General features: G+C 40.3%; 3 protein-coding genes across 3 annotated transcripts; 1 reads left to right on the top strand and 2 right to left on the bottom strand.

Annotated features, from left to right (window-relative positions):
- The first annotated feature begins 2,094 nt into the window (after positions 1-2,094).
- On the top strand, positions 2,095-7,635 carry kcnj11l (potassium inwardly rectifying channel subfamily J member 11, like). The gene is given in 8 exon segments (XM_032581415.1): positions 2,095-2,238; positions 3,112-3,274; positions 3,513-3,752; positions 4,596-4,865; positions 4,939-5,146; positions 6,079-6,230; positions 6,232-6,486; positions 6,488-7,635. Coding segments are annotated over 7 exon segments (1,308 nt in total). The 5' UTR covers positions 2,095-2,238; positions 3,112-3,115; the 3' UTR covers positions 6,512-7,635.
- Positions 7,636-8,674: 1,039 nt separating this feature from the next.
- On the bottom strand, positions 8,675-13,129 carry cd59b (CD59 molecule (CD59 blood group) b). The gene is made up of 3 exons (XM_032577401.1): positions 12,889-13,129; positions 9,926-10,027; positions 8,675-9,032 (listed from the first exon to the last, which is right to left on the bottom strand). The coding sequence occupies exons 1-3, from the start codon at positions 12,941-12,943 to the stop codon at positions 8,833-8,835; spliced, it is 357 nt and encodes a 118-aa protein (XP_032433292.1). The 5' UTR covers positions 12,944-13,129; the 3' UTR covers positions 8,675-8,832.
- Positions 13,130-17,417: 4,288 nt separating this feature from the next.
- prdm11 (PR domain containing 11) lies at positions 17,418-26,059 on the bottom strand. The gene is given in 10 exon segments (XM_032581335.1): positions 17,418-19,678; positions 19,680-21,010; positions 21,435-21,483; positions 21,485-21,856; positions 22,715-22,904; positions 23,527-23,594; positions 23,675-23,792; positions 23,794-23,935; positions 24,005-24,168; positions 25,451-26,059. Coding segments are annotated over 9 exon segments (3,111 nt in total). The 5' UTR covers positions 24,033-24,168; positions 25,451-26,059; the 3' UTR covers positions 17,418-18,865.
- Positions 26,060-26,291: the final 232 nt, after the last annotated feature.

Raw genomic sequence — 26,291 nt, 5'->3', positions numbered from 1 at the left:
GATCAGCCTCTTCACGTCCTCCTCCGTCACTGTAGGTCAGAGGTCAAAGGTCACGGGTGCATCAGCTAGGACAGGAGCCAGAGGGGCTGCAGATACTCACTCTTGTAGGAGTTCTCCTGGAGGTTCGGCTGCAGGCTCGGTTGGAGGGTGGGCTCCATGGTGATCATGGGAGAGCGGGGACTCGTTCTGGTGTTCGGGCCCGCTTCCTACAAGTTAGCTCATCGTGTAGTTCGGGTCCTCCAGCTTCCTCCAGCTTCGGTCCATTCAGCAAGTTGGGTCCAGTTCGGTTCGGCAGAGCTCCGAACTGGTTAAACCGTCCGTTAGCTTTTTTTCCGGCTAACACAACACAACAAACCAAACAGATCCGAGCTTCCTGCCGAGCTGAGAGTCCGGTTACAGACAGCTGGGACAGGTTCCGATGTCCGGCATGTGTCAGAACTTAATGACACCGCCGCAGAATCATCGGGCAGAACCGTAAATACACCCGATGGAGGTACCAGAGCTAGCTGCTGCTGCTCCTGGTGCTGAAGAAAGGAGCGCTCGATACCTCCGCCCAAACCTCCCTGAAGTCATGTGACCGAAATCTGGAGAGGGTGGAGTTACAGACACATATTATATTATATTATATTATATTATATTATATTATATTATATTATATTATATTATATTATATTATATTATATACTCTAATGACTTAGACTTAGACTTGTACTTTATTGATCCCTTGGGAAGACTCCCTCAGGAAATTGAGGGAGTCTTTTACTGTAAATAAAAACAAATTATGACAGAAAAAACTGAGATCAGGATTCTAACTTTAATAAATAAGGAATGAGGGGCAGTTTATTTTCTTCTCAGTCAGTAAAGGTGTATATAGGGGGGAAGTCTTGAAGTAGTCTTAATTTATCGTAAACAAATACTCTGATGTGTTTATATTTGTGTCTGTTTGCAGATAGACACAAATTGTTGTAATTTTTGTCCAGAAGAAACGTGAACAAGGCTAAAAAGAAAGATGAATTACAATTATATATGTATATAAATATATACAGTATATATATATATATATATATATATATATATATATATATATATGTACACAAATTTCTTTTCTTTTTTTTTAGGTCAGAAGCATTGCTAAGGTTATTTAACTTTAGCAATGCTCTCTAATTATGATAATATAATAATTATGATCTAATTATGATTTCTAATTATTAATATAATAATTAGAGATTGAATATTCTATAGATTTTTATGTATCTTTTTTTTTATTGAATTTTGGTAGACAAAATAAGTGAAGCCCACCTTGGGCACACACCTTTTGACTTTACTGACTTTGTGGTCCGTAAACTGGGAAGATATTTTTTGTTTCTCCATCACAAGATATCAGTTTAGTGGTAAAAAATAAATCTGCTAGACATTTATGGTCATAATATGATGGCTGATCTGGAACATGTAACTGTAAGTTGTTAATTTGTTCAAACTTCGGTGGTGAGGCTGATAATCTGAGACAGTAACATTATGACAATAACGACTTTAAATGTTTCTATGGGATCTAAACTGGGCTCTGCTGCCCCCTGCAGGCAGCAGGAAGTCTCTGCACAATGAACCTGTTCAGGATCCTGCAGAATAAAGTCAAGTTTAAAATATTCATACAATTAAAAAGCAGGAAATCTAATTTTACAGTTTAATTCAGACTAGACGTTTTAAAAGCCGTATGAACATTTAAGTGGATGGAATGATGAATAAAATATAAAGTGTTTAAAAGTAGCTTTTGATTTTATCTTGTGTGTGACGTGAGAAGAAAAATTGTAAAAATGATTTTTTTCTTGTCTTGAAGAACTGAACACATAAAAGATTGAAAATAGTTTTTTAAAAGAAGTCAAAATGTGAAAGACAAAGTAGAAAATAACGTGACCTATAATAACAGGTATTATAATAATAATATATATTATAAATAAATTAATTAAAATAATAATAATTATTATTATTAAGTTGGTAATACAATTTACATTTTTACATTTACAAATAAAAATAGCATAAATCCGTTTTTGACCTTAAAAAAAACCCTGCATGCCTGTCTTATTTTGAAGGGTCGAACCGGAAGCTGTGTTCTCACCTGTTCCACCCTAACTCGGTTCTCCCTGTCTCAGAACATCCTGATGGGAATGATGGAGTCCGTGTCGCGGATCACGTCCTGAAAACTTCCCCCGATCACCTTTGATCCGCTTCCCACCTCAACAGGTAACACCACGTGACATCGCAACCGTGTGCGCGCGCGCTCGGACTCCTGTGCGCGCGTCTGCAGGTGCTGATGTTTATCTACCCGATGATGATGATGAGGATGAGGATGAAGGTGAAACGACGTGTCCCGGTGAAGGAGTCGCGTTAACTTGAGCGTCGTTTCCTCGTTATCGGCGATTTTTCCAGGATTTTCCAGGATCTTTCAGGAAAATCTGGGAAAACCGAAGCGCAGGATGAGATCAGATCCTAAACACAGAAACACAACAGCACAGAAATATTGTGAAGAAGCGCTAACTGCAGAAAGCGGATCTCTGTGACCTTATTTACTATTCCTGCATCAGGCCAGGGAGATCAGATTGTTCCTTTAGATATTAAAATAATAGATATTAAAATAATTGATATTAAAATAAAAATGGCCGTTAGATTAAACAAGAAAACCCTGAGAGCAGTAATTAAGTCAAAACTGTACAAAAAATATTTATATTTTGCATTTCAGATATAAAACTTTCTTTACCTCTTTACTGAGATAATCTTTAGTTGCAGGTTTACTGTAATTAATGAAGTCAGAGGGTTTGGTTCTGGATGTTCTTACTCATAAAACCTGATGGCGATCTTTCAGGAAGTGACACGCTGCAGGTTGGGTTCACGTTAATTAGTGTCATAAAGGAAAAGAGATCCAGAACCGAGCAGCTTGTGATGAGTTATTTCTGTTTTATTTTAGCAACACAGCTTATTAAACCAAACCTGAACATTTAATAAAATGGAAAAAAGAAAAATGTTTTATGTGCAAGAAAAGCAGCTTTAAAACTTGCTTTCGAAGATCTTTTGTCCCATCAGATGAAGTAAATATTGCATGTTGTTCTGTTATTGTAGCACCATGTTGGCCAGGAAGGGCCTCCTGCCGGACGGGTTCCTGCTGACCCGGCTGGCCGAGGACCAGAACCAGCCGAACCGCAGCCGCACCAAGTCCCTGCGAGCTCGCTTCATCACCAAAACTGGATCCTGCAACGTGGCTCACAAGAACATCAGGGAGCAGGTAGACGGGCCGAGTCTGTTTCTGTTTAGTTCGAGACTGTGGACCCGGGATGCGGGTCGGTTCTGGTGAAAAACGTTCGCATATTTCTGAAATCAGGATAATAATAGATTCTGTTATAAAGATGCAACTAGATTGGACTCGATGCAGAGGTGGTCCTAACATGACGAAGAAGAAAGATGAGCCTTCAGCGGGGTCGGAGGTCAGCCATGTTGTGATGTTTTCTCGTTTTCTCTCACAGGGTCGCTTCCTGCAGGACGTCTTCACCACCATGGTGGACCTGAAGTGGCAGCACTCCCTCCTCATCTTCACCTCGGCCTTCCTCTGCTCCTGGATGCTATTCGCGATGATCTGGTGGCTCCTGGCCTTCGCTCATGGAGACCTGGAGCCCCGTGACCCAGACGACGACACGGGTCCGGTGCCCTGCGTCACCGCCATCCACTCCTTCACTTCAGCCTTCCTCTTCTCCATCGAAGTCCAGGTGAACATCTCTGCTGCTGCAAGATATTAATGAGTTAAACTAAAGTTGATTGATCTTAACGATCGAAACGTTTTCTTTCTTAAGAACTTATTTTTCTTGTATCAAGTGGGTCGACCATCTTTCTGTAACACGAAGGGCTAATTTTTCATAATATGCTGAATTTAAAGAAGATATCCTAGAATTTTAACTTTAGTTATTTGTATTTAGCTAAATAGACACATGTAGGTTTTCTCACATTATGTAACACAATATAATAACAAAACAGGAAACACTGAAGTTGCTGAACAGAAAAAAAGATGAAAAGAATAAAATGTTAAACACTAAATCCCCCGTTAACAGAGAGATGTTCATGTACAAGTATTGTCTGTATTCGCTCTTGAAAGAATGTTAAAACTTTGCTTCCATAAAGTTTAACTGATGACAGCCGTCAAACTCAACCTTGCTTCTTGAGATCATGTATTTTTCCATAATGTTACAACTTTTCTGTGTTGTGCCTGTTTTCCTGCCATCACGTTCTCACCTTTACGGCACATCAGTAATTTTTGAATGAGAACTTGTCGCTGCTCCGTCATGCAGCTCAGCAGAATATCAGAATATTAAAGTGGTAACAAATTAGCTTGTCGAGTGTTTATATTTCAAAACATTTCTGATATCGCTCCGCCATCTTTGTTTCTATTCCAACGGCTCCACTTAAGAATGACCAGCGGCGCCCTCTGCTGGATGGCGGCCGAACTACAACACTAAAATATGGTCTAGCAGACGTTAATAATTAAAGTAACTAATTTTAATCTAATTCGACTCTAATCTAACCCTTATTTGGTAACGCTCCCCTTCCGACTCCAGGTGACCATCGGATTCGGCGGCAGGATGGTGACGGAGGAGTGTCCCGTCGCCATCATCATGCTGATCATCCAGAACATCCTGGGGCTGATCATCAACGCCGTGATGCTCGGCTGCGTCTTCATGAAGACGGCGCAGGCCAACCGGAGGGCGGAGACGCTCATCTTCTCCAGGAACGCCGTCATCGCCACTCGAAACGGCCGACCCACCTTCATGTTACGAGTCGGAGACCTGAGGAAGAGTATGATCATCTCCGCCACCGTGCAGCTGCAGGTGAAACTTCAGTTCCTCTGGAACCACCAACACCGGATACGATGCTAACGAAAGCGCCGCTGCTTCCCCGCAGGTGATCCGACGCACCGTGACGTCTGAGGGGGAGGTGATCCCGGTGTGCCAGCTGGACATCCAGGTGGAGAACCCTCTGAGGAGCAACGGCATCTTCCTGGTTTCTCCTCTGATCATCAGCCACACCATCGAGAGAGGGAGTCCGCTGTACGACCTGTCCGCCCATTCCCTGGCCGCAGAAGACCTGGAGATCATCGTCATCCTGGAAGGTCAGGCCCCGCCCTCACCTGGTTCCACCTGACTACAGGTTGTACACCGGGGATCTACAACCTGAGGCTCCCGAGCCTGCAAGTGGCTCTTTCACGATGGCTCTTAAAGGGGCAGTACTATGTAAGAGTAAAATTTCTGAAAATAAATAAATTAAATAAAATCTGAAATTTTTAAGTTAATCTCAGAAATTTTCTAGAAATAACTTGGAAATTTCTGAATTTTTCTGAGTTTGAAAAGTCCAAAATGTTAAACTTTTAGAAATTTTTTCAGTTTGAAAAGTTTTACATTTTCCACTTTTCAAACTAAAAAAAATTCCATGTTTTCTAGATAATTTCTAAGATAAAACTAAACATTTCTAAGTTTTTTCTATAGCAAATTTTCAACTTTTCACACGTCTAAAAGTCAAACACATCCGACTTCTCAAACTCAGAGCTTTTCCAGCTAATTTTTGCCTTTCAGCTTGAAAAGTTAGAAAATTGTCATAAAAAATTCCGAAATTTTGAGAACTCAGAAAATTTCTAGAAAATTTCTGGATGTTTCTGAGTTTGGAAAGTTGAAAAATTTAGACTTTTAGAAATTTACTTAAATTTCTAACTCAGAAATTTCCATGACTTTTCTAGAATATTTCTGAAATTAATGTCAAAATTTCTGAGTTTTTTTCTAACACATTTTCAACTTTTCAAATTCAGAAATTACCAACATTTCTAAAACATTTCTGACTTTTTTTAAAACAGAAATTAACTCCTTACTTCTTTTATGTCTTCAATGGCCCTGTATACCGTTGCATGTAATATTTGTGGCTCCACTGAGAGCAAACTGGATCTTTGTATTATAAAGGTTGCAGACTCCTGGCCCACGTGGTTCTGATGCAGCATTGGGGGATTTATAGTTCTGTTTCCACAAACCGATTCTGATATTTTTCTTCTTCCAGGTGTGGTGGAGACGACGGGCATCAGCATGCAGGCTCGCACCTCCTACACCCCCGAGGAGATCCTGTGGGGGCGGCGGTTCGTCTCCATCATCACCGAGGAAGACGGCCGCTACTGCGTGGACTACTCCAAGTTCGGAAACACGGTGCCGGTTCCGGATGTCGTCGCTCAGCGCCAAGGAGCTGGACCAGACCCGGGGCGTCCATGAGGGGACGTCCGAGACTCACCTGCAGGGCTGGGGGCTGGTCAGAGCCGGCAGGGGGGGTTTCCGCAGAGGAGGGCGCGCCTGCGACGGCTCCGCCCCCCAGCCGTGGTACGCCCAATCAGAGAAGCAGGAGAAAGACACGGAGCAGAAGGGGCAGAAGAAGAAAGTGCAGCTGGAGGTGATTGGACGGCAGGTTGAGGAGGAGGGACCCTGGAGACCTGAGCGACTGAACGAACAGAACTTATTCCTGATTCAGTGTGTTCGTACTCAAATGTGTCTTTAAATTTAGATTCATTCCAGCTGTTCAAAGTTCAAACATCCTCTGAGACCCACAAGGACCAAAGAGACATAAAAAATAAGACAGAGAGCGCCAGTTACTGAGAAGGTCCAAAGAGATGAAACCAGACTTCATCTGTGAATCTTCACTGGTAGTCAGAACAGACTCTATCCTGCTTCTGATTTCGCTCTTTAAAGGGGGCCTATTATACAAAATTCACATTTTTATTTTCAATTTGGGTTTCTCCTGCTTCTAGAAACAGCCCAACTGGTTTTTTTGTTGGTTTTTTTAAACCCATCCAAATGGATGTTTTAAAAAAACAAACATTTTCAAGCAAAGTTAGTGGGTATTTTGCTTGGAAAATGAGCCATTTCAAAAACCTTAGATTAAGTCACATTCCACAGGCACTGCGGGTTACCTAGCAACCTGTTACCTAGCAACCTAAGCAGTCCATTTGGTCAGATGACTTTTCCTCTGTATGCGCTGTACAATGGCTGCTAGAAAAGACAAGTATTTGTTTCTTGACTTACCATCCAGAAACCACTTGCACCATTCTTGTTGGTTGTACAGGAGGCTCCACTTCTGCTTTTCAAAGCAGAACACCCAGGTTGTATAAATGCACATCTGTTTGCAGCCATTTTCATGTGCATATGTAAACATTGAGTTAGGGGGTGTGGCCAGCAGCAGCCTATTTGGATTTTAAGTAACAGGAGGCCAAACAGTTCAAAATAGGCAGAACTGAACTGACCAGACTAAAATCTAATTAATTAAGAATCATTTTGTTCAAACAATTAAATTAACGTGTTTTGTACAGCCCATAAACTTATCCCAACCTGCTCAAGGAAGCATAATAGGTCACCTGTTTTATTGTTGATTTGTCATGTTTTTGTGGTGCTTTTTTCTTGTTTCTGTAAATTATTGATGACTTTCACATATCCAGATTATTTACTGAATACATAAAGGATATTCAGAGGACTGCTCTGGATATTTTACCTCTCAGTAGATGGAAAAATAATCTTTATTGTTCTTGTTATTTATAATGTTTAAATAAATTAGTTTTGTATTTTTTGTCTGCAACTTCTTTGTATCATTTATCTACTTTAAAATAGCTGTCGTCTTGAGATCAATCCAGTTGAAGTTATGGCTTTATATCTCATAATTTTGACTTTGAAAGTTTAAATTATGACTTTCTGTTGGGTTTTTTTTTTTTTTCTTTCTTGGCAGGAATGGACTTCCATACACAAATTCAGTTTTAAGGGATATTAGAGGATATTTGTAAGCAAGCAGGCTTTCTTTGAGTGAGAGCAGTGCAACATTATGATAGTGAAAATAATGAAACCAAAGGACCAACTGCAAACTCAGTCCACAGATCAGATGTTTCGTCCAGCAGGGGGCGCTGCTGCCTCTTCTTGTAGTTCAGGATTTTTGAACAAAAGTTCTGTTGAAAGATGATAAGCAGTTAATATCATAGTTACACTAGATGTCTATTTGTATTTTTATTAGTTTGAATCCAGTCTAGACTTCAGTAGCTGAAGGTAATGACTGGTCAGAGTGAAGCAAAGGTCAACGCAGATTTCGACTGTATGGAAGAACCATAATCACTAAAATATCATCAATGTTTATATAACATTTGTTGGTGTTAAAGTGTTTATTTATTACCAGAATTAATAGTCCTTTAAAGGTAACTCAGTAGCCTGCTTTTATAACTAGGTCAAATTAAGGTTTTGATTCAGGAGATCTATGGAGCTAAATTGGGGCCAAAAATTTGCTCAGATGTTTGTTTGTTTTTTTATGTGAAAAAATATTTTTTTTGAAGCAGAAAAACTATTTTAATCCTGAAAAAAGATTTTAAACTAAAAAAGTTCAAAACTACTGTTCATATTTATTTTTTTCTCTGTTTCAGATCTTTTTATTTTCAGAGGCAATTTTGTTTTACATTTCTTTTTTTTTTCTTTTTTTTCAGTTTAAAATAAAAGTTTTGGGAATAAACTTTATGGCCTCAATTCAGCACCACAGAAAAACCCCTGATTGACCCAATTTGACCTGAACCAGATTCAAGGATGCAACAACATCTTGTTCCCGAGAACCAAACAAAAAAAACCAACCAGAACCAGAATTTAAAAGCCAGAACATTTTATTTCCTGCTAAACCAACAGAAAATCACATTTCAAATTAGTAAAATCAGATTTACAGAAGAGACCTGAGGAGCCGCAGGAGCCTGAAAACAACCAGCGATATAAAGTTAACGTTTATATCCAGAGCAGCTGCAGCGATTCAGAACCAGAACCACCAAAGGCTCAACAGGGACCACAGCAGAACCAAGACCAGGCCGGCTGCGGGGGCCGTGGAGCCCGAGTTACACAGGTTACTGTTGCAGCACCTGTATGTGAATCTGGAGATGGACGGGAACATCTGGGTGAGGCGGGACACATCACAGTCTGTGTACCGGATACACTGCCGGATCGTCTTCCCACCTGCAACACAGAACACCTGAGAACCTGGGCAGAGTCCGAATATTAAACTTAAACATAACAAGACAAAAAAAGAAATAAAAGTCTTAAAATCCTGAGGGGAACATTGTGGTGGAGGTTTGTATGACCGGACCAGACCGGACGGCGTATCAGGGCCACTGTAGATAGAGGAGTAAACTTTTGCCAAAACACTTTAAAATTTGCTAGAAAATAATCAGAAGTTTTAATATAAATTTCAGAAATCTTCTAGAAAAAACTTGGAAACTGTCTGAGTTCTGAAGTCACAAATGTTATACTTTTGCAAATTTTCTGAGTCTCAAAAGTCAAATCTGGCAACTTTTCAAACTCAGAAATTTCCAATTTATTTCTAGAACATTTTTAATATCGCAAAATTTCTGAGTTTTCTCTGTCAAATTTTCAACTTTTCAAACTCAATTTTTTTCTGGAAAATTTCTGGAATTAAGATCAAAATTTCAGATGTTTTTCTAGCAAATTACCAGACTTTTGGATGTCAAAATTTTCCAATTATTTTCTAGAAAATATCTTGAGTTTTTTGGCTGAAACTTACGCTTCTTTTTTTCTATTTACAATGGCCTTAATACGACATTGTAGGTTTAAATTTCAAATATATAATTTGGTGTAAAGTGAGAGTGAAGAAGTATAATCTAAAATGCTATTTGAAGAAAATGAATTGAAGAAGCTTATTCGTCTGATAAAGGATTTTAAGAGGACAAACAGCTGCAGAAGAGCCCAGGTCTGGTCATTAAGCAAGTTCACCTTTAAAGCAGGCCGCAAAATGCTGAGAGAAGTCTCCAAAACCCTAACATGTCATCTTGGGTCCTACAGAAGGCTCTTTGGTATGAAAGTGTGTGTAAGTACGGTCTAGTTAAACCGACCTTGATCGCTCAGAGAGATGCACGAGTCTTCAAATGTGCACTCCTGCACGTTCTCGCAGCGACCCGTATAATCCGCACACCTGTAGCAGCGAAGCCCAGAACCTGAAGAAGAGGAGCAGAGAGTCAGGAGGAAGATCGCTGCTGGTTCCCATTGTTCATAGATCTGATGTCATTTTTAGAAGAAAATCTGACTGATCAGACAGTAGACTAGTAGAGCAGAAACGATTATTCAGATTAACGAATTGATTATTGACATAATCATCAACTAATAACTGATTAATCGTTACCTGGAATAAACAGCTAAAAAAAAAAGTCAATTTCTTGAAAAGCAACATATTTAAAGCACTAATTGAGACTAAACTGGAGAAAAAATATAAATATTTTGCATTTAAGATACAAAAAAATCTTTGTTTGTCGGATAAACGTTGTACCAAGTTGCAAGTTTTAGCTTCACCTGGTTCAAATTCTGTAAAACAAAATCTCCTGTTGATCAGCCAAACTGATGTTCAGTTATGAATCAGTTAGTAAAAACAGAAGCTACTGGCCTGAAGTTAGTCCAGCAGAAAGAGCTCAGCTTCTCACATGTGGAAATATGTTTTAGCTGCAGATGATCAAACGTTCACTAAAGGATTTTATTGCAGTTTAGGCAATGAAATGTTGATTTTCTCACTTGAACAATGAAGTGAATTATTTGTTTATGTAGGAGCCATTTATCCTTTTCTGTGTTTATCGCCACCAGGGGTCGAATTTCATTTTGAGTTCTGTGTGTCTGATGGGGGATGGGTATTTAAGGTCAACCGTGATTCGGTTCAGGTGTTGTTAATGGGAAGAGGCAACAGTTTTCCATTGTGTTTGGTTTAGGTTTTGATGTCGAATTTATGTGTAACTACATGGAAGTAGCAAAACAATGGACATTGTTCTGTACAATAAATGATCTTTTTATAAGTCAAACTAAAGATCGGCATGATAATCTCTACTGAACGCACGTAAGAACAACGCCTTCAAGCACAACAACCAGTAGCCTAAAATATAGGATTTTAGCCGCTACAGTTTATTTGCGTCTTCTAATGTATTTTTAATCTTGTATTAAAAGGTTTAAACGGTTGAATGAAAAATCTGCAGAATGTGCCAAATTTATTATTCGATTAATTGTCAGAATAATCAACAGATTAATTGATAGTTAATTCCAGCCCCGAACAGAAGCTTTTAAAGCTGATTCAAATTTTTTACATAATTTGAATAAACTTTCATCTACGGGTCGTAACGCCTATAAACCTTAAAAAGTTTTATTTCTGGGGAACTGTATTTCAGATCGATTATTGACAATAATCAATAATAAAAATAAATTGTGAGCTTTTCATTTCTCTGATGTCAAATTAGACTGAATGTTTCCTGTTTCAGCTGGTAGTAATAAATTTGTTTCTATTTGTCTAAAGCCAGAATATTATTGAGAGATTCTCTCATTATTCTGGCACATTACACCTGAGCCAGGTGTGTTTTATTTTTTTGTTTGTTTGGTTTTTTTCCTTCATATTTTTGAATAAAACTGTCTTCGGCTAATCAGAGGTGAGTAGAGGCAGCTGGAAAACAGAGGGCAGGTGTAAGAGAGGAAGTATTATTTATGGAGTTGTTTTTGCGAGAGGATTCTTGGCACCTCTCCGGGACGCTCTCCCTTCCCTTGCGTGCGAAGCACAAAAGTTGGACCAAATATGACTTGGGAAGGATGCTGTTTTGACAAATAAGAACAATAATTTGTGATGATTTGACTTATTTGGCAATCCTGAAATGGAGCAGATGTTGAGGTCAAGAGGTCAGAATATTTCCAAGGACGTCCAACACACACTCAGTCTACAGGCTGCCAGGATCCTTAAGTAAATCAAAGGCAGTATTGCTATTGGTTGAAACTTTCCAACTCACATCAGTAAAGATGAGGTTGTATAAAAAAGGGTGATGTTAAGAATACGGAGAGATTTTTGGTTTTGTACTGATGAAGCTGTAAGACGAATCCGTGGAAGAGTGTAATAAATCTCCCAAACCCGTCGTGGCTAGCAAGGAATTACGTCTCCGTGGGATTTATTCACCTACATATTCAAGAGTTAGCCACCTTTCAATTCTCCAACACAGGCAGAAGAAATGAGGCGATGGGAAACCCTGACATTAACAGAAACAGCAGCAGAAGCTAAAGCTTAAAACACATTAAGTAACAACCAATAAGTAAACGAAGGCAAAATGAAAGAGAATGAACAGCAAGTAAATAATCCAAAACATAAACAAAAACAACTCAAATCTAATGAAACACACAATGAAATAAAATAAAGAACCAAATCTAAAACCAAAATAAACAAATGATTTAAAAAGACTGAATAAACAGATGAAACTAAAAGTCCAAACATGTATAGATTGTGACACTTTTCTCTAGTAGTGGATAATATTACCTCTCAACTTTATGAATTAAATCAAACTCTTTTGGGTTTGCTGGGATTTTATCTCATTCCTCCTGACAGAACTGGTTTACCTGAGCCAGGTGTGAAGGCCGCTTCGCTCACACACCTTTTCCCTTTACCTAAAAGTTTCTATAGGAGTGAAAAAGTCAAAATATTGACTTTTTAAAATCAATATTAAGGAATTGTTGACTTAAAACAAGTTTCCTATATCTTGCTGAAAAGTTAATTATGTTCGTTTTGTCTTAATTCAAGATACCTCCAGTAATACTTGGTAAGAGTTTGTGTTTTTGCGATGTGCTCAACCTCAAAATCAGAAATGTGTGAATCTGTGGCAACAAAAATCTCTTCACAGCTTCAATCTTAGAGACAAAATCCCAAAATGAAAGTTAGTTGATCCAAAACTAAAATCAGAAATGTTTAACTAATGTGAATATTTTCCTTGGAGCGTTTCTTCTCTGCAGTTTGTTTCTCTCTCTCTCTCTCTAAAGATCAGGTTCTGCCGGGTCCAGTTCCACTCACCCACATGCAGCATCCCGGACCAGAGCAGCAGAACCAGTCCGAGGCAGCGCTTCATGTCGCAGCTGAAGTGAAGCAGTTGTTAGCGGAGCGTCTTGCTCGGTGTCGGTCTGTTCGGCTGTGACCCGCAGAGGACGCCGGACAGCAGCTCTTTGTCCACCGGACCACAAAGACCCGCAGTGTTCAGAACCTCCTCCTCCTCTGAAACAACCACTCTGCCTCTGGTGCTTCCCGTCTGCTCAGACTGTTTATCTGTGTTGATTCCTGATCCAGGTTCTGCTCCAACTGGGTTTTTATGTTTTGTTTTGTTTTTTTACACCTGATAGTCCAGTAGACTCGGTTCGATAAGCGTCCAAAACTGTGATTTTTGTTACATTTTCTGCTGGTATGGTTCATTTTTTCACACTGCACTGTGTCAAATTAAACAAACTAATTAAAAAACCTGTTCGCCTCCTCACCTGTGGTGGCGCTGCACCAAGAACAACTGAAGGAAACGACAGGAAAACCTCCGAAGACACTGAGCACAACTTCCTTCACAAAATGTAAACAAAAAACGAGAAGCGGTTTTAAGTCTTTGGTAAAAGACCACAAGTCATTTCTCCCACTAGGGACGTGGTCAGCAGCTTGACTTTACTTATTCGAAAAGTTTCTTCGTAAAAACATGAATACTTTATGTCATACTAAAAACTGAGGTCTCAGTTCGAGTAAAGTGAACTCTGGCACTGTTCTAATGCACCAGAGACTGCTCAAAAAGCAGGAAGTGAACTATAGTGCAAGGCATTCTGGGTAAATACAACCAAAACAAATGCAAAAGTATTGAGCTAGTCTAACTCAACGTTTATACTCACACTTGAAAATGGCTGCAAACAGATGCCAAATTTTATAGCTACATCTTTGAAAAGCCAAAGTGGAACCTCCTGCACAACCGACAAGAATGCAGCGAGTAATTTCTTGATCGTAAGTCAAAACACTTGTCTTTTCCACTAGCCATTATACAGCCAATGCAATGGTAATGCCAGCTGACCAAATGTGCTGGAGCTCTGGTTTGGTTGCTAGGTAGCAGGGCAGAGTTTAGCTGTGGTTGCTAGGTAACCTGCAATGTGTCAGTTGTGACTTGTTTTCCAGACACCTAAAAACATTAACTTATTCCTCCAAAGCTGGCTGGTGTTTCTCTTTTTTAATGTTTTTTTTTTTTTTTTTTTTACGTTTTAATGTTTTTAGAGGCAGCTGAGATCAAAATGGAAGAAACAAAAACCTGCAGAATCTGAATTTTGCATAATAAACTTGCCTTAAAATATCAAGCATTTTGAAACGAAGTGACCCAAATCCTGTTTTTATAACTGAGAATATTTTTTTTTCTATCAAGCCCATAATAATTTAATCACTAGATGACTTTCTGTTGATTTTATGTTTTTTGTTTTACTTTTATCTTGTATCTTTCACGCTGACAATTTTGGCCCACGTGATAAAACAGTTTGAGACTGACCTGCTGGTGGTCAGTCTCAAACGTTCATCAAAGCCCTGAACGTTCAGAGGTTCAGGGCTTTGATGCCGTCAGATCTGAGTGGGTTTGTTTTGAGAGAGAACCGACTGCCAGTCTGCAGTCAGCCTGTGACGTGGGAGAAACTGGCTCTGCTTCGGTATGAGGGCTTTGTGTTTCTGCAGACATCCAGACGCCGCATAAACCTTTAAAGGTTTCTCCAGAAACGTGGAACTGATTTGTTTCACTTTGGGTTTACTAGTTCTAAATTCCTTTGGGAAATCACCTAATATTTTATGTCTGTTCATGTGTATTTTATTTGAAATTTTCAACTAAAATAGTTATATTGTTAACTTTGAGATTTTAAAAAGGGCAGCCATCAGTCGGAAAGTAAATACCCGATTTCTGTCAGCTGAACTGAATCCTGAAAATTGAGGTTTAGAGTCAGTTCATTAAAGAACTGACTGTGACTGAGGGCCCCAGAAAATAATCCAAAGGGCTGAAAGTGGCCCATGCGCTCCTGTTTGAACACCACTGCTTCAATTATTGTACGGCAAGATAAAAAACTAAACTTATTCTGTTCAGGATGGAGGTTCGTTCTGGTGACAGACGGGACCGTCAGCAGCAGCTCACAGAGACGCGACTGTTGCTCTCCAGCTGCTGCTGCAGACAAACATTTTCCTTTTACTGTGAAAACGTCCCTGCAGCTAAAAGAGGAGAAATAATCTGATGGATACGAAATTAATTCGGTTTAATTTAATCACTGATCTTCCACCAGGAAACTTTGATTTCTAAGTTACATGAAATCAGGTCAGATGTGATTATGGGAAACAAAATCTGAACTGTCTGATATAATATTTTAAAAATGATGTCATCAAACCGACAAAAATCTAAAGTTATGTCCAAATTTTGGTATTTTAAGGACTAAAATGATAAAAAAAAATGAATACAAATAAATGACATGATTACAAGATAACATATTCAGGCAACACGTTTACAAATCATAAAAAAATCTTATTATGCTTATAGTCTTTAGCTCAAATACTGTAAGTTAGAACAGGGTGACGAGGAAAAAGGAAAAGGGAAGAAAGAAAGAAAAAAGGATGAGAGAAAGGGGAAGGGGAAAAGAAATGAGAGAAAAAAGAAAGGGAAAAAGGAAAATTAGAAAAATAATAAAAGACGAAAGAAAAAAAGGAAAGAAAGAGGAAAAGAAAAAAGAAAGGAGAAAAAAGGAAAAAAGAAAAAGGAAAATTTAAAAAAAGGAAAAATGGGGTAGAAAAAGTGAAACTGGAAAAATAAAAAAGGACAAGGTGAAATGTTTGCCAGAAGCTTTAGCTTGTTGTGTTTGTTTCTCCTGCTTTTTTCCTTTTTCATTGAATTTCCTCTCAGTGTGGAAAGTTTTCAAAACTTTTACTCATGTTACAGTAACAACACTTTATAAAAATATTATTCAACTAAAAGTAAAAAGTATATTTTTTTTTCCCAAGTTACTCAAGTAAATGTAACTGAGTAAATGTAACTAGTTACTAACTAGTTACACATGCAAACATGAGCTGTAAATACAAGAGAAGCTCCTCTGATATTTGAGCTAAATAAATGATTCTGTTGGTGTTTTAAGCTAATAAACGTCTCTTTCATATTTCATATGAAAACATTGGGTCACAGAACTTCCTCTCCATTGTCTCTTTTTGTTGATCCGTTTCTCCCCAGTGCTCCCAGTTTCTTTCTCTCCTGCAGACTGGAGTCCAAATTTTTGGAAAACTTGGCAGGAAGTTGTTTTGTGCTCTCATTAAATCTTCTCTGGTCGCCGTCTCCTGGCGACAAACGACTCCTTGTATTAATTTCATTTCCGTAGATGTGGTCTGATGCTCTGATGGGTAAATTGTTTGTTGAATGGGTTCAGAATCTCTGACCCAACTGGGCCCATTGCCCTCCCACTGGGTCCCACTAAAGCCTGCACTGCAAAGGAGCTTTCCAACATGTGACTTCTGAGTTAATGATCCCAAACATCCTGACCAGTTTTCCTACAGGGAAAGAATCCCAAACTGTTTTTGAATGGATGATAAAAGGTTAAGGAATAAATTAGCTAAAGATCCAAACGTAAGCTGTGAACTTTGTTAAAATCTGAGTCTCTGCCAGAAAACCAAAGTCTTAAGATGATCTATTATGCTTCTTTGAACAGGTTAGGATAGGTCCTATGGTTCATAAAAACATGTTTCTTACATTTATTGCACAAAATCATTCTTAGATAATGAGGTTTTAGAGTGTGCTCCTCTCAGAATGAGCTGTTTTAGGGTCTCCTGTCACTTTAAATGTAAAGAAGCTGCTTCTGGCCACGCCCCCAAACTCAACATTTACACTCACAAAATGGCTGCCAACTGATGCACAATTAAACAACAAACAAGAATGGGAAATCAACAAAATACTTGTCTTTTCCTGCAGCCATTGTAGTAAAACCAGCTGACCAAGCGTGCTGGAGTTCAGCTTGGGTTGCTAGGTAACAACAACCTGCTGGGGTTGCTAGGTAACAAAGCAGTGCCCGTCAAATGTGACTTAACAATCGGAAGGTTTTTGAAATGGCTCATTTTCCAAGCAAAAAACAACAAATAAAAACATTAACTTGCCAACTGACATCTACATATCTTGAACTCTTAGGCTGTTTTTAGAAGCAGGAGACACCTAAACTGAAATATGAAAATGTGCAAAATGTGAATTTTTCATAATAGGTCACCTTTAAAAACATAAATTAGAGGCAGGATAGTGTCGGTTCTGACTATCAGTGAGAAGAAGATTCACAGAGAAACTGTGTTTTCATCTCTTTGGACCAACAACAAAACACTTGTCTTTTCCAGCAGCCGTTGTACAGTGCATACAGTGGTAAGACCTGCTGACCAAACGTGCTAGAGCTCTGCTTGGGTTGCTAGGCGATGAACTGGGCTTGGCTGGTGTTGCAGTACATTAACTTATTGCCAAAAACCAATGGTGTGTTTTTTAGGAAAGTAGAAACACAAACAACGCTTCACATCTGGAACAACTTCAGAATGAAAGCTTTAAAAAATGTCACATTATTCCTTTATTTGACCAAAAGAAACCACTGATATTTAATGAAAAATAAACCCTCTATTCCAGCATTCGTTAATGCATTAAACGTGTTGATCATGCAGCTGGGAAGCCTTTGCATCACTGAAAGGGAAAGTTTTAATTCAAGTCATTCACTGCTGTGAAAATGTAAACAAACAGGGAGAGAAGCAGAAGAAAAGACACCCAGAGCAGCTTTAGCATTCATTCAGTTCGACAATCTTTACATAGCAGAGAAAAATACTCTCTTTAAAAACGAGACACGACAGCATTTGCACCGTTTTTATACAGAATTATAAAGCCTTTATACATCCATACACTGTGTTATTGTCAGGCACTGAGACTGAGCGTCCTGCTGCTAAATCAGCTGAAACAGAGACAGACATTCACTCTGACACCAACTCATTGTTCCTCAGGGTGACCGTCTTATTCTGCCAGCACGTGCAGCTCGGAGCACAACTTCAGCGATCCATAGGAGGATCCAGAAAACGGAGCAGGAATCCAAAGGAGAACCAACGGGAGGAAGCAGAGGGAAAAATCGCAAAGAAAATCCAGTAAGATCCGGAGGAGGATCCAGAAAAGGACGCAGGAGAATCTAGAAGCGGAACAAGAGAATCTACAGCTGCCTCCAGGCAGGGATGGTCGATAAATCGATTGCATTAAATATTTTTGGTTTTTGAAAATTTAATTTTTGGAAAATCTGGATGTTTTTTTTCCCCACCAGTTTTCATAATTAGTTAGCCGCCATCTTTATTGTTTGTTTTACAATGTCTATTTATTTGGACTTTGAATTCAGGTCAACTCTTCAATAAAATATTAGTACAAAGCTAAGATTTTATTTTATTAAATTATGAGAATAAAGTCGTAACATTACCAGAATTCAGTTGTAATATTATGAGAATGTTACAGCTGTATTTTCTGTGATTTGTAATTTCTTTTTTACAAAAGAATATGAGCGAAAAAATAAAAAATCCATTGAAATGGGATGTTGGACCTGGAATGAAAAAATTCTGGAGATTTCAATTTTAAGCCATATCGCTCAGCTCTGTTTCCAGGAGAGAATTTAGTGTTAAAATTGAATGACTTTGTTTTTAAATTCTGCATTTTATGAAAATGTTGCCCTTTATGTTATGCAGAAGAGGCGGCCGGCCGTCTTCATACAAGAGAAAACTGAGGTTTTCATGAAAATGGTCTCTTAGAAATTAATCATAAGTTGATAGATAAAATCAATCAACTTTATATTAACTCATAAGTCAATAATTTGCATCCCAAATTAGAACCTTAACATCTTTCACAGCTGTTTTAGATAGAACCTCCTTCCTGATCCGTCTGTAATAAATTCTTTTCCTGTCATCACTTCCCAGTGCATAAAGGTTTTCCTCCTCTTTTCTTCTAGTTTTTTGTGGTTTGTTATCCTGTTGACTACAGATATTCTGCATTGATGTCACCGCTGTGCAGGCCTGACTTTGGATCAACATCCGACATCCTGTTCAACACCTCGGCCGAAAGAGAGTAGCTGCTCCCAGACTTCTCCTCAAACCAGCTGTCCAACGCTCGCTTTGCGTCAAAGTTTGCGACGGGCGGTCCGTTGACGGCCATGGTGAGCAGGTCGTTCATCTGCTCCAGGGTCAGCCGGGAACGGTTGTTCTTACAAATCCTCTGCAGAGCGCCTCTACCTTTATCGCAGCAGGCCGTTGAGCTGGGCAGGACCCTGACGACCTGCAAAATCTGGTTCAGCAGCGGGAAACGCTGCTTGTACCTGCAGATGTGAATCAGAATGTCTTTGAAGCTGTTCATGCTGAAGTAGTCCACCTTCAGCTCCTTCCATTCCACCAGCAGGTTGCTCCTGTTCTCCGTCCGGCCGTCCTGACCTGCAGAAGGAATGGAGTCCAGGTGGTTGAATATGATCTGGATTTCCTCCTCACCGAACGTCTTCAGGTCTTCACGGTTGCCGGGCCAGCTGTTCAGGTCCAGCACCTTGCAGGCTTTGGTGAAGGAGCGGCTCTGCAGGTCCAGCCTCTGTGACAGGATCCCCTGACTTCTGCTGCAGATCTTTTTCCGGATGGACTGAAACTTGGACTCTGCAACACGAAGGTTCTTCAAAGCGACACCATTGAAGCTTTCCCTGAAGTTTTCCTCAAACTCCTGCAGATATTCACCAGGACAATCCACCAACTGGCCAATTTCCTGAATCGCCTCCTCTAGCCTGGCTTCCACCTGCGACACCAGCAGGTGCTTCCCCCTGGAAGGTGAGGGCCAGTCGCGAGAGAACAGCTATGATGTCCAGCAAGAAGTAGATGAGTTTCACAGACTGATAGTCCATGAGGAACTGGAGGAGTGTGAGGGCTATAGCTGCAGCGTCATCCCGCTGTGTTTGGTTGCTGATCTCCTTCAGGTGTGCCAAAACCTCCAGGTAATCCTTGATGAGTGCATTCAGGACGTTTGGTTCTCCTATGATCCATCGAACGGCTCTGATGTCACCCAGGAACTCCGTCTCCTCGGACAGAGTCGGAGCGGTGGATCGCAGCTCGGCCATCATGCGTGGAGAGTAGCGGTAGAAACTGAGGAGCTGCTTCAGGTTGTTTTCCAGATCCTCAAGACAGGAGAGCTCCTTCCCACTGATGGCGTCCAGTACCTCCAGATGAGGCCGGTGGATCAATATGGGAAGACAGAGGATCCAAGGAAAAGTCTTTTGGACAGATATGTAAAGGCTTCCTCTAATCCCTGAGGAGATGTTGGTGCCATCCACTCCAAGACCTACAACCAGCAAGTCCTGAAATCTGAGTCCCAAGACGCTGAAGGCCCGATCCAGAAGCTGGAGGTATCCATCCACGTTCGGCATGCTCACTCTCTCTAAGGACAGGAACTCCATTTGTGGGGAACTGTCACTGGTTGTGAACTGGACATAAACTGCCACCAAATCTGAGTAAAGGTCGTCATTTTGAGCATCCATAATGACGCTCAGGAAAGGAGACAGACGCATCTTCTCAGCCAATTCTTCCTTCAGAGCTCGAGCGATGTGGTGGACCAAAATCTGACAGTCACCCTCATTCATGTACTGATCTACAATTTTGAGTTCGCACTTCTTCAGTAGTTCAGCCAGAGGACGTAGGTCGGAAAAGGCCCGTCCCTCGAGAGCCAGGTGGTACGCCGCGTTGAACAGAATCGTCATGTTCTTGCACATCTCCTCCGTCTTCTCAGGATGCATCCGCAGCTTGTAGAGCTGCAGACACTTCTTGTGGAGGTTGCTCTGGCTGTGCAGCTTGATGGTGTGGATCTTGAATTGCTTGGAGCCGATGATGAAGGCTGACGTTCGAGACGACTGGACGGTGTACTGGCGGCAGACATGGCACCACATTTCATTAAGGGTCGGTGAGTACCGAAGAAACCAGAACTTCTTCAGCCACTCCTGCTTGAAGCGGCGAATTCGTCTGCTTGATCCAGAGTAAGGCTTTGATGAGTCCTCTGGGGAAATCACAAGGTCGGCTGAAACCGACTCATCAGCCGAGTCCACTTCCTGGTCATCTTCATCCAGTACCATCTGAGTGGGCGTCAAGGGTTCCATACCTGTGAACACAAACTTGTTTAATCTTTGCTGAAAGAAAAGTGCCAAGGCCAAAACACACCGGACCCGTTTTAGCATCTGATCCAACGGCTCCGTATGAAACACAAAACAACTAAACACCAGATCCCAGTGCAAAAACAGCACCATCTGGTGGACAAATTATTATTATTATTTTTTAATAGGTGTTTCTATTTAGCAAATGTATTTTTCTAATTTCCAATTTGGACAATTGTATGGTTAATGGAAACTGAGACATTGAGGCAGGTTCTCCAGGAAGTTTCTTCTTGTCCATATCTGGAGAACTTTGTACGAAACCAAACTGCTGCTCTCTTATCTTCACCTCTAAAGCTTAAGCAACTTCTTCCTACGTCTAAATGACTTGTGGACTCACCAACTGCATCGTACAGCTCATGTATTTGAACCCACCTTGAGAGTCCTCGATGGGACCCTGTTCGGGATGCGGTGGATCCGGTTGGAAGTTCAGAACTTGATGGACCAACCGAGTTCCCCTGCTGCTTTCTGAGATGAGACAGCTCCTCCTCCAGCTCCAGAATCCTCCTCTTCAGTTTGACGCAGTTGGGGCAGAAGGAGGTGGAGGGTTCTCCGCTGGTCAGGTTATCCTCACCCTTCTCCACCTTTAAGTTGGGAACACTGGGACTGGATCCAGACCTGGGCTTAGTGCAGTCCTCCAGAGAAGCTTCTATAACGTCTTTGAAAATCAGATCAATCTTCTTCTTCTTGGCAGGAGGCTGACCGTCTGTTTCTTCACAGGACTGCTTGCCGGTGCACAGTTTAGGAGCTGGAAGCTCCTTATGGAGACTTTGGGGGACTGTTGACTGTCTCAGGACCTGAAACAGAACCAGATACATCGCTTACAGATAAAAGCCTAAAGGTCTTCAGTTGTTCATATGGGGGACAAAAGGCAAAAATAGTACAGGTGGGCAGAGTGCTGTAAGTTCAAATGGTACAAAACAACTATAAACAAAAAATTCGGTAAAACAGCGCCATCTGGTGGACAAATACGTTCATATGTCACTAGAGGGACCAAAGTTTCGGTTCTTATTAATCTGCTGCGTTTCACCTTTGTCTAGGGCTGAAACGATTAATCGGGTTAATTGTGATTAATTGATTAATATTATTATTTATCTAGTTTATTCATTAAAGGAAGTCTATGTTACTGCATATTAGGCAACAAAATATTTATTTTCATATTTTAAAAAACAATTTAATTATTTGCTTATTTGCATCTTATTATGTATTTCCGATATTTTAGAAAGAAGACTTAAAAATGAAAAATCTGAAAATGTACCAATTTTTAAAAATTGATTACTTGTCGGAATAATCAATGGAATAATCTTGGGCTGAATTGGATTAATAATCATCAACTAATTTAGGAATTGATTAGTAGTTAACTGGAGTATATGGACTCAGAACTCAAAGCAGTGATTGAGACAAAACTGAAAATGAAATAAATAAATAAATATCTTGCATTTTAAGGTAAAACACCTGTGACTATAAATATGTTTTAGCCAGAACTCCTCAAGTGGACTGAAATATGTTTTTATTTACATCTTTTAATGCATTTTAATATTATATAAAAATGCTTAAGTGGTTAAATTGAGAATCTAAGAACGTGCCAAGCTTTAAAACTCAGATTAATCATCAGAATAACTGACTACTAAATGAATCAGTAGCTGCAGCCCTACCTGTGTCCAGGTTGCGATTGATGCTGTCTTGAGAGACGCACTGAAGTTTCTGGATGTAGTCGCCGCTGTACCAAACCCTGAGCTTCTCTCCGGCCTCCAGCCTCCTGCAGACTCTGAAGTAGATGTTTCCGCTTGTGCTGGAAGGCCGTCAGGTTCCTGTCGCTGTCCTCTGACTGAGGTACGAACAAACCTGTGGATCAGGCCAAAGCCGTTATCTAAGAGATTATAAATGTAAAATGGGAGGCTTGAGTTGTCAGACTCTCCTGTGAAACCAGATCCCAGTTTTTAATCCATGAGGGAGAAAGTCTGTCAACGATTAATCAGTTAATCGCACGATAAATGAAAATAAGCTCAATAATTTCCATTCTGATGATTAATTTTCTAATCTCTAAAACCGATACTAAAATATAACATATTCCTCATAATAATTTTTTTGTTATTTTTTGTGTTGGGATTCTCATAAAGTTACTATTTAAATTACGACTTTAATTCTCGTAACTTAAAAAGATTAAATATTAGCCTGGCCCTAATAAACTGTTGTAAAGTTGACCTGAATTCAAAGTGTAAATAAACAGAAGCTGTAAGATAAAAATATGTTTATTAAACAAGATGGCGGCTCTGGGCACGTTGACAACACTCTGCAACTATGGAAACCCAAGGAGTGCATTTGTTAAAAAAAAAAAAGTCAAATAAATAAATAATTCAAATGTTCAAAATATTAAATCTTCAAAAACCAAACATTTCATTAATCGTCAAAATTGATTTATCGTCCCTAATATGGAGTCATTTTATCCATTCAGAGAAATGTTTACCTCATCCAGTTGGCTTTGGTCTCATCGCCGCCATCGATGGACTGAGACGAATTGTTCAAACCGACAATCTGGAACACCAAACAGCTACTTTAGGCTTCATTTTGTCCTAAACTGGTCACAAACTGGAGCTAGACTGGTTTGAACTTACAATCCAGGAGAAGGAGCTGGCTGGTTCCTCCTTGGATACCAGCTCACCCTGGTACGGACCAAACAGCGCCCCCTTTGGGAAGATTGCATCCACGCAGCGAATATCTACCTGGCCCTCCCTCAGTGACGACCTCCAGGCCTGATGGGACCGTGAGAGCCGCCCTGTTGGCCGGTCCAGGGGCCACTGGCGTATCGGGGACGAAGAGCGGCGGCCCGTGGGACGGACACTCCTCCTGGAAATACGTCCGACAGTCCTCGCAGACTGGAGGACGAAAACATCATCAGAAGAAGAACCTAAACACTGAGGGAAAGAGATGATGAAGACACTCACACCAGGAGTCCGATGGCTGTTGGGTCATGATGGAACCATGTTGGTAGAAATCCAGCTCATGGTTCTGGTGTTAGACATCTGAGGGCTGTTACTGCTGCTGAAAACTGATTTTTCATCTTCATCACAGGAAACGTCTTCCTGGTTTCCGGTACTGAAACCTGAATCTGCAAATTAAGAAAATAAACACAGATGAGGAAACACTTACGACTATGGTAAAGTGGGCAAACAGCGACCCCTGCTGGTCAGATTTCAAAGATAAGTTTGGACACTGCAGATAAATAAACACTTGTAATAAGTAATATTGGGTTTTAGTCAGCGGGACTGATGTAATCAAGTTAACTGATCACATTACTGAACTTAACTTAACAAAATATTTACATAAGCAGAAATAAACTTAAAGTGTTTTGCATCCGTTGTTCATGAAACAACACTGAGTCTGTGATTGAGACGGAATTACGTGCACAATTCCGCCCTAATTTCTCCTCAGTGCTCTGTCTGGATTTCCTCCCATTAAAGTAGATTTACCCGCGACTTTCTACGATGACGTCAATTTACATTTCATTCGACTTTGGAAGCTCAGAAATGATTCTTGTTTTCTCTACAAAATTTCTGAGATTTTGGCAGAGACAAATCTACAAAATCAATTACAATTGCATTTTTTTAAATGCGTTTTTTCCACAAAATGTTTTGACTTTTTAAGTTGAGAAATTTTGCTGTTTTTCTAAAACATTTCTAGGATTTATCTAACAACATAACAGTTTTTTCTAACAAATCTTTGACGTTATAACCATAAATTTACTTTTTTTTTTATAGGGGGGGCATTTCAGACCTTTATCTAAAAATTGCCTTTTTACAATGGCCCTAGTACACAGTGGTGATTGATAATTTGAGTTATAAAGTCACATTTATCGTTACCCATAAGTGCAAAAATTGCGAAATTCCTTTAAAAAAAAATTCACAAAAATGTGATTCTGATTGCAAAAAATCCCAATTCATTTCGTGAAGGTCCGACCGATTAATGTGAAAAGACATTAAGCATTGTTTGATTTTAGGAACTTATCTGATGCAGAAACAGTGATTTATTAATATTTTAAGTTTGTTTAAGGGTTTTTATAGATATATTTTTGCGCAACCGGCCATTTAATGACATCCAGGATCTCAAAATGGCCCAAAATGAAAACGAGTTTTACTCCTGTGTGTGAAGCTGTGATAGATGAAATAATCTCTGCAACATAAAACATTCCCAAACTAAAACTTCTCTTTAACTTTGTGCGTCACCTCCGGTCAAATCCACGGATAACTGCGCACTTTGCGGCTGTGCTGAGCGCAGATCTGCGCCACTCTTTTTCCCCCCTTGCACCAGAGGACCTGCAGGCTGCTGGCGATCTGCCTGCTGTTTTCGGAAGCCATTTTCGGTGGCCACGGTGGCCACAGACCCGGACCCACCTGGACCAGACACGCTGCGGGGACGCCGAGCTTCTCCCTAGGCTGAAGCTCCTCTCTGCTCCTCTTCCTCCTCCGGCCGCTGGCTCTGCGGTGGCAAAGTTTGCGTTAAATTGTTTGCACCGACTCAGTCGCCTTCTTTAGCAGTGGCCACCATTTTTATCACAGGAAATGACATGGAGAGGCGGAAGAAAGCAGCTGCGCGAATATTAAAGTTAACGGTGGGAATCCGATGCAGAGTCCGGTCGGCGAGCACCGGGCGGCGGCTGGACGGGGCTCTAACGCCCGCTGTGAATGGACATTAAACAGATTTATATCCTGCAGGTTAAATATCGGCTCTAAACTGATCTGCAGCAAGAAAATTATCAGTAAATTTCTCCAAACTATGCTGAGGTTACCCTGATCATCTGGGGTGGAGAAACACATCTGGATTTTCCCCTACAGCCCTTCTATGATTTATAAACCTGAAAAGAAGCCTCTAGGTACAGTAATAAATATCCAATTTAATCACGTTAGCACTTCTGCAGGGCCAGAATTAGGAGAATGCCGGCCCCAGGGCAGAACCCAGCTTAGGGGCCCCTCAAACATAAATTTATTATTTGCATTAAAATTATGCAAAATTGACTTTTTTGAGCTTCACATCATGTTATAATGATATTCCCTCGTCTAAACATAGCAAGAGTGTTGCTTTGATTCTTTCATGCATGTTTGAGAAATCCTGTAATCTCCATGGCAACCACTCAGCTGTGCAAAACGCCTGGGTGGACCTAGCCCCGCCTTTGAGAACAACATTCCTCCTCCGAACTGCAAGTTTCTGAGCTTCCACCTCACAGAGCCCCTTTTC

The sequence above is a fragment of the Xiphophorus hellerii genome, chromosome 2 (genome assembly GCF_003331165.1).
Source record: "Xiphophorus hellerii strain 12219 chromosome 2, Xiphophorus_hellerii-4.1, whole genome shotgun sequence".
NCBI classification, from domain to species: domain Eukaryota; kingdom Metazoa; phylum Chordata; class Actinopteri; order Cyprinodontiformes; family Poeciliidae; genus Xiphophorus; species Xiphophorus hellerii.
The sequence above is the reverse complement of the archived record's forward strand: the minus strand, read 5'-3'. Positions and strand labels throughout refer to the sequence as shown.